The 21456-nt window shown below is 40.6% G+C and overlaps 1 protein-coding gene across 2 annotated transcripts in view; it reads left to right on the top strand.

Annotated features, from left to right (window-relative positions):
- LOC137981492 (rho GTPase-activating protein 32-like) overlaps positions 1–21090 on the top strand; it is a 31255-nt gene extending 10165 nt beyond the window's left edge. For both annotated transcript variants that reach the window (XM_068828577.1, XM_068828578.1), the window contains 13 exons: positions 2442–2524; positions 4261–4339; positions 5625–5717; positions 7499–7621; positions 9995–10072; positions 12488–12587; positions 13934–14027; positions 14704–14762; positions 14885–14987; positions 15722–15817; positions 16643–16691; positions 17839–18217; positions 19155–21090. In XM_068828577.1, coding sequence (XP_068684678.1) covers positions 2442–2524; positions 4261–4339; positions 5625–5717; positions 7499–7621; positions 9995–10072; positions 12488–12587; positions 13934–14027; positions 14704–14762; positions 14885–14987; positions 15722–15817; positions 16643–16691; positions 17839–18217; positions 19155–20200 — 2382 coding nt within the window. In that variant the 3' untranslated portion in view covers positions 20201–21090. The remainder of the gene's footprint in view (positions 1–2441; positions 2525–4260; positions 4340–5624; positions 5718–7498; positions 7622–9994; positions 10073–12487; positions 12588–13933; positions 14028–14703; positions 14763–14884; positions 14988–15721; positions 15818–16642; positions 16692–17838; positions 18218–19154) is intronic.
- Positions 21091–21456: the final 366 nt, after the last annotated feature.

Below are 21456 nucleotides of genomic sequence, written 5' to 3'. Positions count from 1 at the left end.
TTCGTCCATAGCTTAAAAACGTCGCGTCGATTCATGTTTGCCTCCTCTTCAAAGCGAGTCTAAGTGCGAATTTTTTCTTATGAAAATTAGTTTTCATTCATGTGGAAAGCAGAAACAATTACCATCACGAAAACTTCGCACTAAAACTCGCTTTTAAGAGGAGGCATTAAGCTCCCTATTGTCACAGGTTGAGCGTATCAAAAGTTAAACCAAAATGGTTTTAGAATCTGACCAACCAGAGCATTCAAAGGCAACTGAATGAACCAATGAACACCAGTGTCGTGAAAAACCAAAGCTGTAAGTGATTAAGCTGGCCAGTAGTAGCATGCTCGGACAATTTAGTCACTCAACCAAGAATCAGAGAGAAGAAATTGTTTTAGCGGGTGCTAAGCATAGGAGGACGCACAGCTGCGAGGAACTTGTCGTGTTGGAGACGGGCGTCTTTGTTAAGGTGAAAGTAGGGAAGTTTACGATCTACGATGGCAACGAAAACGTCACCTCAAAATATAACTCTGCAATATCTTTTTCAAGTCTTTCGCGATTATTCCATGTCGTCAGTTTACGTCGTTGATATTAGCGAAGTATCCTAAAAATAAAACGGTACTAGCGGTTTCATGAAAGATTCACATTTGTAAGCTCGCGTTGTCGTCAAAACCTCAAATTTGGTGTTGTGTACAACAACAACACCGCAAAAATGTGCTAAAACGCGTGCCACACGTGCAGCACGATTATTTTTTCCCCTTTTAACCATACAATGATATTGTTGTCTTGTGGCGTTGTCGTTGACAACCGCGTCGTAGATCTTAAAGTTCCTGCTGGGGCCCATTTCTCGAAAGTCCCGAAAACGTTTCGGACCCGAAAAGCCATTTGTGAAACTGCCAACCGCTTGTTTTGAAAAGCCGATCTTTTAACATGTTTTCAAGCTAACTAAAAGAAACTTGTCCGTCAAGTTTGACGACTTAAATCCTCTCCGTTCTTAAGAAACAAAGGGAATTGTGGCACCCGAAAATGGCCTGTAAAGTTTCGGGACTTTCGAGAAACGGGCCCCCAATGTCTCTTGTAACCTTGGCTTGACGAGTAGAAGGATTGGAACAAAGGATGAATTCTGGCAGAAACGGTGCGACCGTTTCCGAGTGCGCTTTTTTTTGTCAAAGGAAGTCCAAGCGCAAAACCTTCCTTACGAAACTTAAGTTTGACTCGTATAAATATGCTCATACAGTTAGCATTTGGATTTGCTTTGAAAGGGACGAAAGTGAACTCGAAAAAAACCTGTTACCTTGCTTTATTCGGAAACTTTTGATTCAAAAGAATGTTTTGCATTAAGAGTTTTTGTCTAACCAACATATAAGACAGATCATAAGGTTTAATACGGTAATAAGGTTTAATACGGCATCGGACAAACGTTAAGCTGATTTTTTTTCCAAAAACAAAAGAATCAATTGTCACTTTTTATCGAAACCTGAAAAATTCAGGTGGTTCAACGGGATTCGAACCCAAGCTGTTTGACTGAAGAAGAGACATTTGCTTAAGTTGTCCAGCTAAGTGCGGGGATCACTTCTCTCAATTTCGACATTTCTTGTCTGTTGTCTACAGATCTCGAGCAACTTTTTAAAACACACAGAGAGAGAAAGTAGAATTTTCATGTTCTTTCGACTAGTATTACGCCGTTTGCCTTTTCACGGAAAGGAGAGACCGTTGTGCATTTTGCAAGGTGGAGGCAGAGTATTGAAGCTGTGCGAGTTCTGCCCCCCTCCCCCACCCCCTCCCCCGCAATTTTATTTCCTTATCTGATTAGTACATAAACCACTCACAGAACGGCTTCGAAACGAGCCTACGGGTTGTGGCTACTCGATTGTTTCGGGTCTCTGATTTCATGACGTCACATTTAACCTTTCAATCGAGAAAATCACGCGACGAAAACTGTCTCATTCGGCAACAAAACGAATTAGTTGCATTTGTTATTTCACAAAATAAACTCGTAAAATCATTTGACATTATAGTAAGAATAAGCTGAGTTTGCAAAATGTTGAAGGAGTTTCGATGAGTTGAACGGTTAAATATCAATTTGAGATTAAACTCCTTGATTGATACGTAGCGCAGTAAAACGCTTCATTAGATATTCAATAATCGCGTGTCACATTGGGGTCTTAAGAACACTTGTATTAGGCTTAATATTCGCACTTATTGCCTACTGAGACAATAACCCACAAACAATCGAACGAATGTCTTGCTTTCGTAAAATCGCGATTAATTGTTTTGTTTTCTTTGTGAAAAGAAAATGTCTCTTTTGCTCGAGTGATTCAAGATGCAATATCAAACGTCCTTTAGCCGCCAATGCACCTTTAATGTTCCTGCCGCTTTGAGTAGTAAATTGTCTTGTTGATGTGCAGTTTTTTTGGTAAAACGGAGTTTAAACACCTAATTTTTCACTCTTATCCCAGGTGAATGTCATTTGTTGTGGAAAATCGTGGGTTTTGACGCGAACCATCGATAACTTTCGACTTCTCGACCGAGAACTCCACCGGTAAGTTAAAATTTATTATAAAGTCCTTGTTTTTTTTATTCTTGTCGAGTTTTGACGACGTAGTCGCTAAGTCTTTAAAGCGAAAACTAACTTTATCAAAGTTCTGTAACTTGCTCTCTGTTTTGAGTCAGGGTAGTGAAAAGACTTTCGGGAAAATGACCGGTTTTCTTGGCAACTTTTCTCAATTTGTGATCGAACATACAGGCTGAATGGTGGCATGACATCTTGCTGTGCTATACGTCTTTTTACGTTACTGCCGAACAAGTTGTTGAAGGAGTCATCTGGTATAACATACCTTACCATAGTTTGTGTCAAACCCATTTGGCAACAGGTTTCAGCAAGAGTTGATATGTGTTAAATTTATGGACTTTGCTATGATTTGGTGCAACTTGACACGCGATGTGAAAAAAGTGCAAAGTATTACACTGCCAAGCGACTTATGAAATTACGTTGGGTAGCGGTTAGAATGCTCGACACTGTTAACCACACCAGTTCTGGCCAAGGGGTTTATAGCTCTTTTGGCTACAATTTGTAATTTTGTTCATAGTTGGAAAAGAAAGGTTTGAATCCAGTCAGGTAATGTTTTATTCTGGCATATTTTAACGGAAACTTCTTTAAGTTGAGGCCTTATTTGTAGGTAACAAATTCATCCATCTCAAAAAGCAGAATAACTGCAACTGTTCCAAATCAAGTCCGTAGCCGAGGTGTTGCTAAATCTGGGTACACATTCGGTGATTCAGTGATTTCGGAAATTTATCGTTAAATGATTGCCATGAAGAATTTTTTTATGCATAGCTGAATAAATCGAATCAGTGAGGTCGCAATGCAAACCCTGTCATTGAGGGTAACTTTACTCGACGAATCGAATTGTAGCTGTGCCATGGGTATCTTAAAATTTCGTTACCGCCGTTTTGTTAGCGAGTAAATATGTGATCGTTTTTGTTAATTATACGCGGTCTCTTCGGTGTAAACATTGTGGATGAGTGGTTTCGGTCATTTGAAAGTTCTCCGTGGTCTCCCTTTTAAATCTGATCGAGTGCAGAATTTTTTAATCAATTATTATACGTTTTATGTGACTGAAATTATTTTCAAAGTGATAATACTTCAAACTTGGAGTCTTTGAAAAGAACGGTTTTACTCGTAACGGTGTTGTCGAATTTCCATTTACACAACATAAAGAATAAATACTTGTTAAAGAATAAATACTTGTACCTGATGTAAAATGATAATTACTGGTTTTAAAACCCCATATTTTTTGACATATACTTATGCTTTTGCGGTGAATTTCTTACGCTAAAACGAAACAAAATCAATATCGTGTTTGGTAACTACGTGCTGTGGGATACGATTTCTTCACATTTCCACAGTAAGCAATTGATTGCCTTGTGACTTAGAATCATCGAAACTCGAATCAATATAGAATATGTAGTGTTTTCTCATTGAGAGTCGTAAAATCAAAAACAGATTTTCATTGGCCGATAACAACAAACGCAATCAGTCAAAGGGACCAATCATACAAACAGCCTGCGCTTAGCGCGGGAAAACCTGTAAAAGGCGCGAGATTTTTAAGCCAATCAACTAAGGTTAGCTCAGTGGAAGACCATCCAAACTTGTTTTCTTTTTGGTCATAGCTTCGACTCTTCTTAGAAACACTTGGATTTTTCCGAGTACACCCGAAGTCACTGAATCGTAAATTTACAGAGCTAAGAATATTTTTTTTCTGTATTTTGTTACAGGTGCCTCTTTGACAGATTTCACAGCAAACTCAAGTCACTTGCTCGCTTGCAGGATACCGAGGAATTTCTCAGAAGCCATGTAAGCTTTACTTTGCACTTAATTCTACCGAATTCCGAGGGAAACATGCTGGCTAGTCAAATCCAAATGCTCTCTCAGCCACATGTGGAATATGGTCCGATCGCTTTAGAATATATTCACACTTATTTAGTAGCAACCGAGAGGTCATGTGATCAAATGTTGTTTAGACATCTCCAGAATAGCCCAATTTCGTTGTATTAAATTCAGTCGTAAATAAAAGGCATCATATCGAGGCTTTGGGGAATAAACTCGACCAAATCCTTCAGTAGGTTCGTACCTCTTGTTGAACACTATATTTCATTTGTTGTGTAGTGTCGTACTTCCTATCGTTTTCTGTGCTAAGTCCATTGTTATCTTTGTTCGTTTTCAAGGCTGTTGCCTAACAGGAGCCCGGTAGCCTGGGGCTCCCAAAGAATAGCTCTGGGCGCCTTAATTTTTCACAGCAACACCTTTCACTTCATATGTTGGGCTCCTAAGTTCTCAGCGTTTATCTCTGAGGGCCCCTTTAAAATTTTCTTAGGCAGCAGCCTTGGTTTTATTGTTTTTTTGGCCAATCCTGAAGCCCGTTCAATGAGGTAGGACACGACCCAAATCCTTACCTTTATTTCCCAGAGCCTCGGGATGATGACTGAATTTTAATGTATCCAAATTGGTCCCTATTGCACGATAACGAATCACAAATAGGCCACGATTGAGATATCAATATTCACATATGACTGCGAAGCTTTATGGTTAAATTTGAATTTTGGTTTTTTTAGAAATTTCCCTTTAGACTTGTGAGACAAAGAAAACGGAACTGAGCCGTAAAATATGACCACAAGGCCTCGTAGCCATATCGAACTCGGCCTATTGTCCCCTTAGCCTACTTCTGAAGTGGACAAAAACGCTAATCCGATATCTTTTTCTAACCCTACGCCTGCTCTTGCAAATGAGTAATTCACGTTTGGAGTGAAACTTTGTGTTGTGCTTCTCATAACTTTGCAATCCTGAACTTGGTTCACTTTATAGCGTGCCAGTGTTTTTTTTTTCCTGTTTAAAAGGTTTCCCTATTAGCTAATATCAAAACTACCATAATATTCATTCTTTTTCCCTTCAAAATTTTGCATAAGCATTGATTTTATTTCCTCTTGGGAATTACAACAGTCCCAAGAGAAACAGGAAACAACACTCATGCAAAATTTGGGAGGGACAAACCAAAAGAGTATTATCATTTATGGTATTTTTAATATGGGCTAATTCTCTTGTTTGCCATTTTCGTGATTTGATTAAATGCTTCTCCCTACAGGAATGTCGCAGAATTCTTCAAGAGTATTTGCTTCGACTCTCTCAGTTAGCTGACGATGCTATGAACTGCAGTGCTGTCCTGAACTGGTTTGAGGTGAGATCGTGATTGTGATACCGATTATTATGACGATGATGACGATGACGATGACGATGACGATGACGATGACGATGACGATGACGATGACGATGACGACGACGACGACAACAACGACGACGACGGCGACGACGACGACGATGACGATGACGACAACAATCACGATGACGACGATGATGATGATGACGACAAAATGTCAATGACGACGACGACGACGATGATGACGATGACGATGATGACGACGACAACAACGATGATGACGATGAAGACGACCTCTATGCGGACAATGATGACTACAATCACGGCGACGATGACGAGAATGGTGTAGAGCACTTCCTATTTATATTGAAATGCGTTTTAAATTTTTGTCTGACCGTCTTTTTCGAGACGACTTATGCTGCAAGTTGCAGCCTTTAATTCACAATCATGTAATTGACGAACCAGTAAAATTCACAGCTGACCTCAGCTCTGATTACTAGCACCACCACCACCACAATCCAATTCTTCTGAACAGTGCTCGAGTTATTCGACGTCGCAGACAAGTGTTGTGGAACGGTGGCCAACGCTTTATCGCCCTTTAAAAAATACCTTGAAATTGTAGTGTATCGTATCGTATCGTATTCTGACCATTTGCAGATGTCATGACAACAGCTCGCAAATTTTGTGATGCGTTCCAAATTTAGGGCAGAGTTGGTGTAGTGGTGAGAGCAAATGCTCTCCACCAATGTGGCCCAAGTTCGATTCCCGGACTCAACCTCATAAGTGGGTTGAGTGTGTCAATTTATGCTCTGAGAGGTTTTTTTCTTTTCGGCATTCTGGTTTTCCCCTCTCATCCAAAAAGCAACATTTGATATGATCTGCTTTAATTTCATGCGATTTGGTTTGATTTACACTCTCCCCAATTGGTGAGGGGCTTGTACACTTCTAGATAAGCTTGTGACTTTATTTAACAATTAGACCCGTAGCCCGCAAGGGCTATGACTCGTGGCCCTTGAGGGCGAAGGGTCTAATTGTTTTTGTATCACCCAACTAGTCGGACAGAAAAGGCAATAATGAAGTTAGCAAATGCAAGTTGAAGAAATATTTATTTGGGAATATAACGAAAGAAAGCGTCACGCTTTTCGCTACTCGAGGACTATTACTAATAGTCCTGGTAGCGTATCCAATCAAAATGCAGCATTTTCACCAGTCCACTCGTTGGGTGATACTAATAATCATTATCATTATCAGTTATTATAAATCCTGAGGTATGTTTGACCAGCCGGAGTTGAATCAACCACTTCGTACACGGCAATCCGATACCAACAGGTGGGGCATTCACGATAACCGTTAAATGTTGTCACTTAAGTGGCTTACTGTAGTTTTTCGAAGAAAAAGTTCAAAATGTTGAAATCTGTGAAATTAAAGCAACAGGATGTCTCTTCTTAAGTGTTAGTCACTGCAAGTGATGCAAAATGTGGTTTTACTAAACAAATAACTGCAAATCAGGGGAAAATGCTGAATATGGTGACCGGGCTCCTGGAGGGGGAACTGGAAACTAGACATTTCAAAGGCCTTTTTCTAAAAACGTAGCCGTACGACCAGGGTTAAATCAGGGTTACTTCAATTGCAGTGACAAACATTCCAGAAGAGAAATCCTGTTGCTTTAATTTCACAGATCTCAAAATCTTGATCTTTTTCTTCGGAAAACTGTAGCAAGCCAAGTGAAAAGACAACAAGATGAGCCATTGCCCAAAGCGATTTCTCTCGTGATTTTCTCCTTGCAACTTCTTTGTTCTCAGCTTGATAACCATGGAAACCACATGTTATTGACGGACGAATCACCAATCAACGTACCAGGAATAGCAGCCGCTCACGTGATCAAACGATACACTGCACAATCCGTGGACGAAATTTCATTAGAGGTAAGTTTTGGAACCTCTTATTGTTAGTTGTACCAAGAAACTAATTGCTGGTCGCAAAAGACCAAAATAAGGTGTTACTGACAAATGTGGTGGTTAGGTGATCAATAGAAAATGAGGCGATAAACGGGGGCAGCAAATTGCTATAGGTTTTTGGTTTGTGTAAAATTTGACGAATAAAAAAGTCTGAGGAACATTTGTAGTAACGTTTGACGCTTTCAGTTGTTTATACAAAAAGGAGTTCAACCCGATCTCTGGATGCCATGGTTTATTTTGTTGTTGAAGACCCGAGAGATTTTTGGTGATTTTGCCCTACTTTCGTTCCTGGATTACGTGTGATAAGGGATTTGATTATTGTATTATTCCTTGAGATTGGACAGATTTTGTTGTTGAACCTCGCAGAAGGAAAATTTTTAACTGCAGTATCATTGTTGATATTCGAAGGGATTTCGAATAACTGGATTTTTCACCATTCCACCTACGATAGGAGGTGACCACTTGACTAGGGTCCTGCCAAACTGATATCACGATGGACTAGATTACAGCAGAAACCCATAAGGCTTGAAACGTGTAACGGCCCCTTTTGTGCTGGGAAACAAGCTTCTGAATATTCAATTTGCTAAGTACCATATTTGGAACAAGAGCGGGGGGTTTCCAAATATGGTACTTAGCACTGAAACATTCAACCAAGCAGTTCGCACTGAATATTCGGAAGCTGTGAACGCGCGTTACAAGTTTCAACCGTTATGGGTTTCTGATTCCAGTTACCACATGTGACCCTTTGGTGGGGGGTGGAGCAAAGGTAGAACAAGCAACACCGCTAAACTATTGCATCCTGATAGTAGGGGTGAGGAGGCGAAGTGATACCACACGCGCAATTCACAACCATCCGCTGCGCAGAAATCTTTTCCAAGAGTTGAATAACAACATAAAATGGGGTCTTTCTGCATGTACCGGAAAGCATTGTATTTTTGGTCACTTGGGACTAGACTTTATTTGGAGTTGTTTTGTTTTCTGTCTTTTGTTTCTTTTGTTTCACGTAATCTGTGCTCCGGTATCTGCAAAAGGAGCCATAACATGTTCCTCTTTTTTTTTTTACTTTCATCCCGTAACCCAAACGACAGTACACTGAATCTGGCGTAAATCGACGACAATTTACCTCAAACACCAAAAACCGAAAACCACGCTTAAGTCATGCAGCTTGCTTTTGCCCGGAGGCCTTCGTTATCTCTCTAACGCTTGTTATGTTTTATCGAATTTACCTTTTGGCCATCACGATTAGAACATTCAAGATAGCTACGTAGGAAAACAACAAAATCAAAAATCTTTTGAAACCAAAAGACGCTTGGTTTACTTTGAAGAACTCAGCGGGAGAGTATCTTGTTTTCCTAAACTATAATTATCAGAAGCTCGCTTTCGCAATTTTTCGTAATTATTACGCGTGTTTGCGTCTGACTTGTATGACGTAAGAATCTGTTTATTCGGCTTGGTGCACATTGTGCTATTGGTATGAAACTTGGGAGACTAAAGCGAAAGAAAGGATTTATCGCGATTCATTCACCAAGTTGTGTAATCAGAGACAAGACATCGGTTTGTCGACACCTAAAGCTCGGGTTGATTGTCCTATCTGGTGAGATAACGCCCATCTTTTAAATCTCATTTGAAAGTAAAGTAAGGAACTTACATTAGTCAGGGTGGTATTTAACAAAAGTAACGTTTCGAGTAAATTATTAAGGAAAGCGACTTTAATGTTTTATTATTTATCAGTGTTAAACGGTGATAGTGTTAATCTGTTCTCCACTGAACTAATTGTATTCCAAAACCAGCTTATTATTTATGGGAATGCGTAGAGTTATATATTTGTAACCTTCGATTTATGAACTTAAATCTTTGCTCTCGTAAATGTCTTTTTATCTGGAATATATTTGTAAGTCTGCTCGCCTCGACTAGCTTTTGATAACTGCGGGCAGTGCTTTGTGATATTTTTATACAAAAATGCAAATAAAACCTGTAACTTAACGGCGGTAGAGTTTATCTCGGGGCCTAATCAGGTTTTCTGTGCACCGTTTCTGAATAGCAAATGGCACGAGTTTTGTTCCTTTGATGTTGACTCATTACAATGATTAGGGCCGTTTATACGAGAGAATGGCTGCGGCCGCGGCTTGCATAAGACGCGAACACCCCGTATAAATGGTACAAAATCTACGTTCATGGCTTTCTCAAGCCGTGGCTTATCCTGGCCTGGGAGTTTATACTCGTATAAATAGTTCCTTTCGCGTATTTTGTACGCCGCGGCCAGAGTAAGCTGCGGCTTATTTTCTCTCGTATAAACGGCCCTAATATTACAAAAAAATAATCGTATTTTTTGCCTTACAGGTCGGCAGTATTATATCAGTGATTGATATGCCCCCGGTGGATGAAAGCTTGTGGTGGAGAGGAAAGCAAGGATTTGAGGTATACTTGCAAATAAATTCTCTAACTTTTCCTTTTTCCCATTATCTGGCAGAAATTACGTCGGAAGACTGAGCTTTTTTATGAATTTGTTCCTATGAAGTGGTTTTGGAGTTATGAGATTAAAAATATTGGGATTGTTTTGTCAGGGTTGTTTACGACATTCTTTGTCATCCTCTTTAGCCACTTTGCTTGCATTGCTACTTATTAGTTGGTGAATATCAAGTTTATTAATATAGAATTCCACGTCAGAAATGTTAGAAAACGGTTTGTTACGAGCCAACATAGACACACAGCGCTCCACGTCATGGCCACATATTTACCCTCTTACCCTCTCTGACAAAACAGTTGTTCATCTAATCGCCTCTTACGGGTAGAATACAAACTCGTAATTGACCAGCTCCGTGATGACTTATAATGCAGTTGATAGTGTTAGAGTCTTGTTCAAGCCGGTATTTACTTTTTGCTCTTGTTAACTGCTGACGTTTCTCGTTTAACTGCGATGAGCATTCTAACCTTAAAGGGGCTATGTCAGTGACGTTATTTTAGGGTATTTAAGGGAAATCTTTATTTACTCACGTGTTTAAAACTTAAATGGTAATGTGGAATTCTTGTACTGATAAAATGATAGTTATATCACAAACAAGATGATTCTGAGCAAAAACCCTCCTTTATCCAGGCGATTTGTAATAAACTTGAAAAACGTCGGGCCGAATTTTTTTAAAGATTACCCAAATGCAATCCGCTTCAATCTTGTCCATTTGTGTCCATCCATGCTTCTCTTTCCTTTTGCTGTATTTGTTTCATGTTATTCAACAGTTTTAAGTGCTTATTGCAATGTTTCATTCTACTTTTTGGGCATTTTGAGTGTCCTGAAATTAAACTATTTTGTGTGACATATAGCTCCCTTTAACACTCATTTTTTTTCTGTTTCTAGTTTATCAGCCAAGTACACTACTTTCCAGTCTGAGTGTACTGTACACTGTTTATAACAACCGATCCTTAGAATTGTTTCTTCTGAACTAATTTTACGGCAGTTTGTGTCTATAAGAAAGCCAATCCTTTAATTTTGCTCTTTAGTAAAATCCACACTTTTATGTCTTCTAATATTTCGGTTTTGAATCTGTTTTTCCACAAAAGGAAATAAATAAACAAATAAACCGCCCAGGTTTTGCGCTCGGCTTACTTCAAGACTCGAAAACTATCTAAATAGTTTCAATTATGCGAATCACGTAAATAAGAGGCGGTAATTGTTCAAAACAAGTAACTTATCTTTGAACGGACACTTTGCAGTTTTTCAGCCTTGACATATATTCCATAACAACCGATCTTAGCATAGATTCTTTGAATAGCATAGTTTGAGTCGTCCATCTGTGTGCATAGTTAAGTTCAATGGAAACTAGTGTCAAAAAATTTTGAAGCAAGGCGGTTCCTCTCCATTCTCTTGTCTAAAATCGGAGGAAGTGTTTTTATGACATGTGGTTTTCGAAAGACCACCTAAATAAATTCTAAATTAGAGCAATGAATCTAACTTCAAGTGCCAATCGAATGAGAAATCACTGAACCATTACTTGAGGACAATGCAAATGAAATTGAACAACTTGAATCAAAAGTAAAGTTTTGAGGAAAGCGAAAAGTCAGAATACCAGGAGAAAAACCTCGCGGAGCAGAGCACAGAAGCAACAAACTCAACCCACATTTGGCGTTGAGTCCGGGAATCGAACCAGGGCCACCTTGGTGAAAAGCGAGTGATCTCTATTTTCATACAAAGCCTTATGCGCTTGCGCCAAGAGTTGGTTTAGAAGAGGAAATGTCTTTTTATATAGTGTTTTGACATGACGTTAAGGCAACCATGTTGAGAAGTGAAATATTAAAACTATTTTTATGAAAATTCTTCCTTTTGTTTTTGTATGCAAATATGGCTGCTGGTCACATGAGCGAAAACACTCTATTCTCATCAGCGAGGAATTGTCGGCGCCCGTTTGAAGATTTGTCAGTGCCTTGTCGGCAGACGCCGGCAGTGTTTCTCATAAGTGTTTTGCACATTGATTGGGTATTTCGTTCGTTTATTTTCAAAACCGTATTGTTTTCACGTGACGTCACGGCGGCCCCGTTAGTTTCCCAAAACAAAGGAATGGCGACCATGTTGGTTTCCCCAACTAATCCTCTGGGAATTGAGCTCTATTATCATGCAAACGTTTTCTTTTGCTTCGGTGGAAAAACAAGGTTACTGATCACGTGAGTGAAAACACTCTGTTGCAACTGTTTTAAGTCTCAAGAGCGTAGAGGTAAATCTTTTACAGCAGACCTGTTTGAAAAGTTGCCAACGTCAAGTCCTCCAGGCACACTCCGGATGGGTTCTGTCCGTCATCATTGTCTTTTCGCTGATCAATTCTAACCGCGTTGCCATCTATTTAGGTTGGATTTTTTCCCAGTCAGTGCGTGGAAGTCATAGGTGACAAGACGGATGGTAATACGCCCCTTCCCGTTACTGCGGCCTCCCCACATATGACGCCAGGTATGTTTGATTTTTTAACCTTTTTTTAAGGAAGCACATTCTGCTCCTTTTACCCGCCAGGAAACTCGATGCAATTCGTGGATATTGCGTTTTGCGGTATCGTTTTTGTGAGCTGGAACCTTTCAAATAAGCGTATCGGCGGGACCTCCGATGGCACAGCCACTTTGTGGCCAGGACGGGATTTGATCCCACGGGAACACCCACATACAAATCCTTCCCCTTAATTAAGGCAACCTCCAATCCAACGAAACAATAATTCTAAACCACGAGAAACCATGTTCACATTCAAATTTGTTTACATATTTTTCAAAGAGAGTGTAACCAAAATAAATAAATAAATAAATAAATTTCAGAATTGCTTATTTCCGTTTTCAATTTTTCAAGCAACTGCTATCTCGAATTTACAGTTGTAGCGTGTGACGGTTCTTCTTTGTCAGTAGAACCATGGGGAAACCGTAATACTTTACAATTATTCAAGATAGTGGGGCCCGCGAAATTGGAAAGTGAAAAAAAAAGCAATTCGAAAATCTTACCTTGCGTTTTGCGATTGTCGGTTCCCGATTGATTGGTAGATTTCTGTTTTTGACGGTACACCAAGTTTCCGGCGCCGGTAATACAATCGGCGAGTCGGCGGAGGTAAATAAACAGAGCGGTGGTGAATTGTTGTCGTTGAGGTTACGCATCATTCATTTCAGTCTTTTTATGTTGCCCCCGCTGTTCCAATATTGTTAAAATAATCGAGGGACAAATATCCAAGAAAGAATCAGTATCGGTCTAAGGAAGGGCTAACGCTCTCTTTGGGTGGTTAACCCTTTGACAGAAGTGATCAGCATGTACATTTTCCTCACATTTTCAGTGAAATGTCAGTCAGACAGGTACTGAGAATGAAGATAATTATCAGCTCAACAGGTGTTGTCTTGATATAACACCAAATTCTCACAAAGAAGTCTATGGTACTAGTTAGGAAAATGAAAGTTTCGATCTTGGGAATGAAAGGGTTCTTTTACCTTTACAAACTCGTTTACTCTCCACCGACGCAGCACCACAGTTTCTTTAGAAACCAACCCCTTCGTTAGACTTTCTTTGTTATTTAGACAAGCAATAGACCCTTCTCCAAAATGGCGGCCGAAAATTCAAGTAAATTAAAATTAAAAACTGATAACAGAAAGAGAAAGAGCACCTTTACTTTAATAACCCTCTAAAGTTTCAGCATATCAGGTGTAATATCAGCTGTGATATCCCGCACGGTCATCCGATTCTCAACCAACTGAACCAACCGATCGGCGTTTAGATTTTTTTTCTTTGTCCTTTGGCCTCAATTTTTGGATGTTTTTCCTTCATTACAGTTGCCAAGAAGCGAGGGAAGATCGTTAGTTTTCTGAGGTTGTTTTTGTCATCTCGCCCCTCCAAGGCAAGACTTATGCAAAGCGGCATCCTAAAGTGAGTTCCATTTGAATGAAACGATACTACCTAGTTGCTCTTTGTTCTGCTGGGATCAACCCTTTTAAACGCAACGTGTTCTTGAGACATGAATTTCGATAAAGATGTATTATCATCTAGCTTTGAATATGTCATAAGCATAATACAGATATAGGTGTACATTGACGTAAGTCCAAGGACTTGTCAGAACAGAGCAAATACGATAAACTATTAATAGATAAGTCCTAACTATAAATAGCTTAGTTATATTGTGTCTAAAAGATACAATTTGATTTGAGCTACTTGTCCAGTTGTCTTGAAAGCACTGCAACGGTATCGCTTAGGTATCGGTATCGATGTCGGTATCGCTTTGGTGTCGGTATTATGTAAACTTATCCTTTGTGTTCAAATCCCGTTCAAGCCAGAATAATATGTTTCTCTCCGCATTATAGTCTCTTCACTAAGCAGTTGCGATTCAGACTTGTGACACCAGCTTTTACAATTATACATCCTGGTGTCCCTGTTACCAGTGGTAGAGCGTACAAACTGTCAATGGCAAGTTACTCCAGTTCGGGACACTCGTATGTTTTCCGAGTGTTCCCGAGTCACCATCGGCAAACACACAACCTAATTCATCGTTATTAGCAAAAAAAAAGACTTTTATTCTTTTTCTACCCTTACTCGTTTTTTTCCGCAGGGAACGAACATTTGGATGCGACTTGGGCGAGCATTTGGCAAAAACCAACAACCAAGATGGTAAGGAGAACTCTCTTACGTTTTTTCTTTATAGTTCGTTTCCCTTGCCCGCGCTTTAAGCAAGACGCCTATCTCTCGTTCATCGTTTTAAATTCAGTGCCGAAATTTGTCCTATCTTGCAGTTCCTGCGGTCTTAACAAAGTGTGCTGAAGTCATCGAGTCCCATGGGATTGTGGATGGAATTTATCGTTTGTCGGGCATGTCATCTAACATTCAAAAGCTCAGGTAAGGTCACCCCGTAACGTCTAGTGCTCATACCAAGAACGACACCGGCTACAGTCGTGTTCTATATTGGGATCAACCGTTTTAGGTTGGGTTGCGTGGGGTTTTTCGTGTTCTTTTGGGAAAATCAACCAGCATCAAGCTATGTTGAAAAAGCATGGGCAGCGACTGCTTGCGTTTAGGCTCCAGCCATGTTGTTTACCCTCAACTTGTCAACGCGGAAAAGTCTGGTAATGACTATTCCCAGGAGTTATCGGTTGGAAAAGTGTTCTATAGGGAAACCTCAACCGCTTCAACCTGGTTGATCCCATTAGAACACGACCTAAGCCATTGCTAGTGATATGTCGAGTCCAGCGCTCAACAAAACCCCCGTCCGGCCCTCTGGGACAAGTAGATTTCATGCTCGGGCAAGCAAATTTCTTACACCAATTTCGCAACTGGAAAGCACCCACTAAAGCAATTAAAAAAGTCAAAAGATGTGTGGAGACTAAAATATACAGTATTTTTCTGTTTTATATAAATAATTAATGAACCCAGACAAGTGATCTTTGCTATTGAATAGACCAATTTCGATATATTAAAATTCAGTCCTAAACAAAAGACATCATCTCGAGGCTCTGGGGAATAAATCTAAGGATTTGTATGAGTTTATTTCCCAGAGCCTCGAGATGATGCCTTTTGTTTAGGACTGAATTTTAATATATCGAAATTGGTCTATTGAATTTCAATATTTCCAGATTTGCTTTTGACGGGGAAGAAGCACCAGATCTTCTGAAAGACTGCTATCTCCGCGACATCCACTGCATAAGCTCATTGCTTAAGATGTATTTCAGGTAAGGTTTCATGAAGTTAAAAGTACGACGTCTTTCTTTTAAAATTCAAGTTGTAATCACCAAAACGAATCATAGTCGGACTCGCTTGGAAAAGTGCTGAAGCGAGCTAGAGAATGGCCCGCTAAGAAGGAAAACAAACTGCTGGAAAGAGACTTTTTAAGAGACCGATTGACAATTAAAAAGCGTTAAAAAGCGCACTCGACTTTATTGACCTTTTTTTTCTGTGCATAGAAGACCCTCTTGTATTGCTTCTAGTGTCGTATATCAGTTGCCTTAACCAAAATTTATTAGTACTTGATGGTAGTAAAAATAGTATTGGATTTAAAGTGGATCGTTTGACACTCGCAATTGTAAATCGTAATACAGGTCTTGTGCCTATATTATATCTACGACTTAAACTGGCGTTGATTCCAAGTTGGGTTCACGTATGTATTTGAAAATAATGTACCAAGGAGCTATTTTCAATTAATTTTGTCACACACTTAATCTCATAACTTTTGAGACAGTGCGAATGCTATCTGGGTTTTAAAGTGGCCATTCAAAGTAATTTCACCGTAAGCATTGCTATAGTTTGACAGTGCTATGATTGGAGAGTGACTGTCAAACTTCCGCCAATAAAAATTGCAAGAGCTTTTTCCCGCTCTTTACTGCGGTTGCACATTTAAACGATGCGTTTTGAGTGGCTCATTCGATTGTCTGCTTTTGTTCTGATTGGCCAAAGTACTTAACTTGGGTTTGGCTTACGTTACTGTTGGAAACCAGCCTCATGCAAGTAATAGTAGTAAATGCCTGAGCCAAAATCGTTGTTCTATGCTTTTTCTTCAGAGAACTTCCTAATCCTCTGCTAACTTATCATCTTTATGACAAGTTTGTGGTAAGTGTAACCAGGTTTATTAACTAATTTCTTCCTCCAATTCATGCTTTTCTGTCTTCAAATCTCAGTTAACTGCTAACTAAGATTTAACAGAAGTTTATTTTTAAGGAGCAAGGGTGGCACATTGGGTTAGTGCGCAGCCTTGGTGCAAGAGGTCCCGTTCGATCCCCTGATCTGACATCCTTGTTTCGACTTCTTTCCTTTCAGTGTAGCTTAAGTAGCTTTAAATACTCTTAAAACAGAGCACTGATGGAAAGAGGGGGGTAAAATGAGCGCACCATTGGCTTCCTAGGAGGCACTACCGACGTTAAATTAGATGTACCTTAACACGTTACGTTTCATAGGATGTGAAACTTTGTGGGACTGATTCCCGTCCTTTTAAACCATGTGAGGTTGGTAAGGTTGGCCAGGTTTTTCAAGTTGATTTTTCGGTTGTTATCGGACAGTTCAATCAACCAATCACATTCAAAGTTGCAGTTTAAGTCAACCAATCAAAACCTTGGTTTCAATCACCGTAGAAACATTGTACAGACTCCTAAATTGGGGCTTTCTTTCGTCAAGAGCGACAGTGACAATTTACGCCTCCTTTTTCCGTTCTTTTAATGCAAATTTTCCCTTTCTTTCATAACTTGGCTCTTCTTCTTTTCTCGGAAATTGTAATATTTATGATTAATCGGTAAGAGGACTTCGTCTTGTCCAATTGGGTCTGTGATCATACTTGTAATGATAAACAAATCGGACTCCCGCTGCGTGGTCGTCCGATTTTGTTATTACTCGTATGATTACAGACCGAATTGGACTCCACTCAGTCCTATTAACATAACTTACTGTCTAACCCCAGACGATTTTACTCATCAATGGGCTCCGCCTTAGGGATGAATGGGTTCAAACAGCATACGTTGCGACCTCTGTCGTCTTTCAAGTTGCTGATTTGTTAAAGCCGACCGCACCAGTCTCTAGCTGTTGTTGACGCACGCGGAGAACTCTTGTGAAAACTCTTCCCAGGAGCTACCGCGCTTCGAACAAAATGGGTTTGACAAATCTTCAAACAATAACCAATGGCTGATTCCAGTAGAACGCGAACTTACAGTTCACTCTACGTAATGTTGAAAGTTTACTCAACCAGTCTCTTGTTTGAAATTCTCAGGCCGCTATCCAGATCCCTGACGAATCAGAGCGCCAAATTGCTGTGCATCACGTGGTACAGCAACTTCCTCCCCCTCACTACAGGACCCTTGAGTACCTCTTACGTCACTTGTCACGTGTGGCTTCGTTTTCGCCTCAAACCGGCATGCACGCAAAGAACCTTGCGATAGTATGGTCACCAAACCTCTTGCGGCCAATGGCTATGGACAGTGGTGGTATCGCCCTTCTCCAGGTCAACGTGCAAGCGGTCATCATTGAATACCTTATAAGGAATGTGCACGTATTTTTCGACCAACACGCAGCATCAGCAGTGATTGTGGCGAACCCGCGATACTCGACTGGGTCTCGGGAGTTGCAACAGAAGGTTGACGCTGATCTCGGTGAGGCGTTTTATCGTATTATTACACTAAACATTCGTATCAGCTAATGATGAGTTTATTGATAAGGTTACCACCTTAGTCACCGTGACACGTTTTTGCATTGACCTATGATTGGACATAAGCTTGTTTTCGGGTCTCCAAATATGTTTCAAATTCTCATTTGTGAAGTAATCTTAAGATTATTTCCGTTATTAATCGGGTGTGTTCGGAAAAAAGCGAATTGCTTCCGAAGAGTAGTCGGACGTATGCCTATCTGATGACTACTTCAGATATCCTAGTTTTGAGCTTCACGTGACTCGTTGGAGCTTACGCCATTGGTCTTGATATTGTTTTCGGTTCGACTTAACACGGAATGACTCAGGTCTTGAACTGGCTGCGAAAGCACATCGCATGCAACAAAGTTTTACCGTCCTCTTTGATGGCTTGTGCCAGTAATAGCACTAGCATAGCTGCGGCGCCTAGTGGGAAGAGCGCTAAAAGTGATGCTGTTAAACGGGGGAAAAATACCGCTCTACCCACCACCCGGGTCCCTCTAACTCCTTCGCATTCTTTAGAGAGCTATCTGTTTTCGTTTAGTTGAATTGTTTGAGCATGGTCAGCTAGGTCTCGTGCCAGTTTGAATGTTGCAATGTATCCCCTGACAGCACCAAAAAGTGGTTCGTGTACCAATCCTTTAAGGCCCGGAAACTAATGGACAATTCACCCTATTCGAAAATGGCCGCCATTTTAGCCTCGTTCGAGGTTAAATATTCTTTTGAATTTTACGTTTGAAAGCGAGGCCAAAGAGGCCAATTTGCGAAGAGACAAAAGAATGCTAAAATGGCGGCCATTTTGGAATAATGTGTGTGCATTACTATATCATTATGTTACGTTGGATATTCAATATTTCTTCTCCTATCCTAGCTTTACACTGACAAAATTTTACTACTTTTCACAGATATCGCCGGCACTCCTTCCATCGGGCGGAGAATAGCTTCTCTGTCCATTTCTCCGCCAACCAAATTGATCTCCTTAGAGGAAGCACGGGCACGAGCTCAGACCACTCCAGCGAGACCGAAGGTGCAGCATGTTGGCTCAAAGCCAGCGGATGCACCACAAAGGCCCCAGTCTCCTGTTTATCGGTCATCAATTGAAGTTCCAGCCAGGACAAAAACTATGGATGGGTCCGTGAATGGAAAAAGTGGAAAGTGGAAGGGCTTTTTTAACAAGGGAAAGAGCTTTGATGCTCAAGAACCAGTAACAAAGACTAAAGAAACGAATCAAGGGACTTACTTTACTATCGCGCGTGAGTCCCGGCCTCCGAATGACCGCTTGGAAGGTGTACGACACGCTCGGAGTGCGGAGAATCTTAGTAAGGTTCCAGATGAGAAGCCAACTCTTCCTGTGAAAAACTGGCGTGTACACGCCGCAGTAAAACGGTATGAAGGTTCCAATGACATCAAGACACCGTTACATCAGCCCGTCACTATCTCCTTTACTCATCAACCTGCGCGTGAACGGACGTCGTCCTCAGGAGAAAACATCTCACATACCAATCGACATCCGGTGCTGTCCTCAATCCAGCGAATAACTTCCGATCAAACTGTGTTTAGTACTAAAGTGGAGTATCCTCCTAGACCCAGTCATCGCAGAGCTTCGACTGGCGGCGAGGAAATCCGTATGAAAGTGCAAAGGCGAGAACTTCCCACGAACTCTGAACATCGGCCCTTGTCGGTGTATGACAATCGACCGGTATCAATTTACGACAACGAGCCTCCGAATGCGTTTCGATATTCTTCACCTGTGTTCTCCCAAGACTACCACGCGATACCTGAAGACAAAATACCGTATCGATACTCTACCCCAGGGGGTATCGTATCGTCTCCAGGGAAAAGAACTTCGAAGGGGTCGAGGATTTCCGAACAACAGATTGTGGTCAAGGGAGCGAGGCTGGCACATACACCCCTAGTGCAATGTGCTAATAGCAACAGGCCAATGCACTGACGTGATGGGTTGTGTCGCGTGACTGTTTATCGCGGTTGATGAGAGATTCGTCGTTTAGAGCTTTATTCGAGCAGACAGTTTTTACAAATAGGTGATATTTACGTACTGGCAGATTCCCACTTTGTCGGCAATTACGTCACGTGGTTGTTCTTCGCTTCTTTAAAGAACCTCTGAACTCTTTCGAGGACTATATTGATATTTAAGTCACATTTTGCAAGCTTTTTTTTATGACAAAATTTACTGGAAGGACCGCGGTACTGCGCGAAAGTGCTGCTTATTTGCTTTCATTTAATGCCGGCATCCCAATGACTATTTCATTCAAAGAACAGACAGAAAAAATATGGTTTGATCCACCCAGAACAGCAAAGTGAACAGCTCCAGCGGAAAGTAAAGCCCAGTAGCTTTCATTTGAATAATAATTTCATCCACAGACACAAGTCAGAACCACCTCACGCAACATGTTTACAGCACTAAAGCGAAAATTTGCGAGAACCACGACTCTGTTTGAATAGACCATTCTAGCTAAGTGGCCTGGCCTACGAATGGAAGCGAGGCTGCCGGTGACCCTATTTTGATACAAACCTCCGTGCTTTTGTAATGTTAATACGGACTAATTAGAATTACAACAACACAATTTGCATGATAAAAGCAGTCGGGGCTGTATCAATGCAAGGTCACCGGCAACCTCGCAGCCATTCATAGGCTAGGTCGCAGAGCAAACAACTGTAAAATGGGCTATTGTAATATGTTTAATTTATAACGAAAATATTATTTGAAACATTTAGAGTGTGCTATAATATAAATCTTAGTTTCGAACGTGTAAATAATTTAAAAATTGTTCACAAGAAGTTGAAAATGAATGAAAAAGTTTACTGTGTTTTTGCAATTTATCTTTTGTGTTGATTCGTTTCGTACGCGCGCGAAAGCATGCTGTTGTCTGTAGCGCGTTACCTTTTACGCCCGAGGGAAAGAACGCACGAGGCAAGAGACTACAGTATTTACGTTCACCTCACGTGTTAATTCCATCGCAGGCACTTCTCTATATCACTTCGGCGCATAACAACGCTAATAATCTACATTTAAGGCGCTATTACCTTGTGCAATTATTTGTTCAACTTTTCTTTTAACGGAAGTGCTCAATTGTTACACTTTGCAATAGGTTCGTGTGACTCGCCACCTTAAGGCGGCGAAATACGAGATACAAAAACCCCCAACTTGGCGCGCAACATTGTTTCGTTGCAAGTTTGGGTCGATGT

The sequence above is a fragment of the Montipora foliosa genome, chromosome 13 (genome assembly GCF_036669935.1).
Source record: "Montipora foliosa isolate CH-2021 chromosome 13, ASM3666993v2, whole genome shotgun sequence".
Classification (NCBI taxonomy): Eukaryota; Metazoa; Cnidaria; class Anthozoa; order Scleractinia; family Acroporidae; genus Montipora; species Montipora foliosa.
Note: the sequence above shows the minus strand (reverse complement) of the source record. Positions and strands in the feature narration are given on the sequence as shown.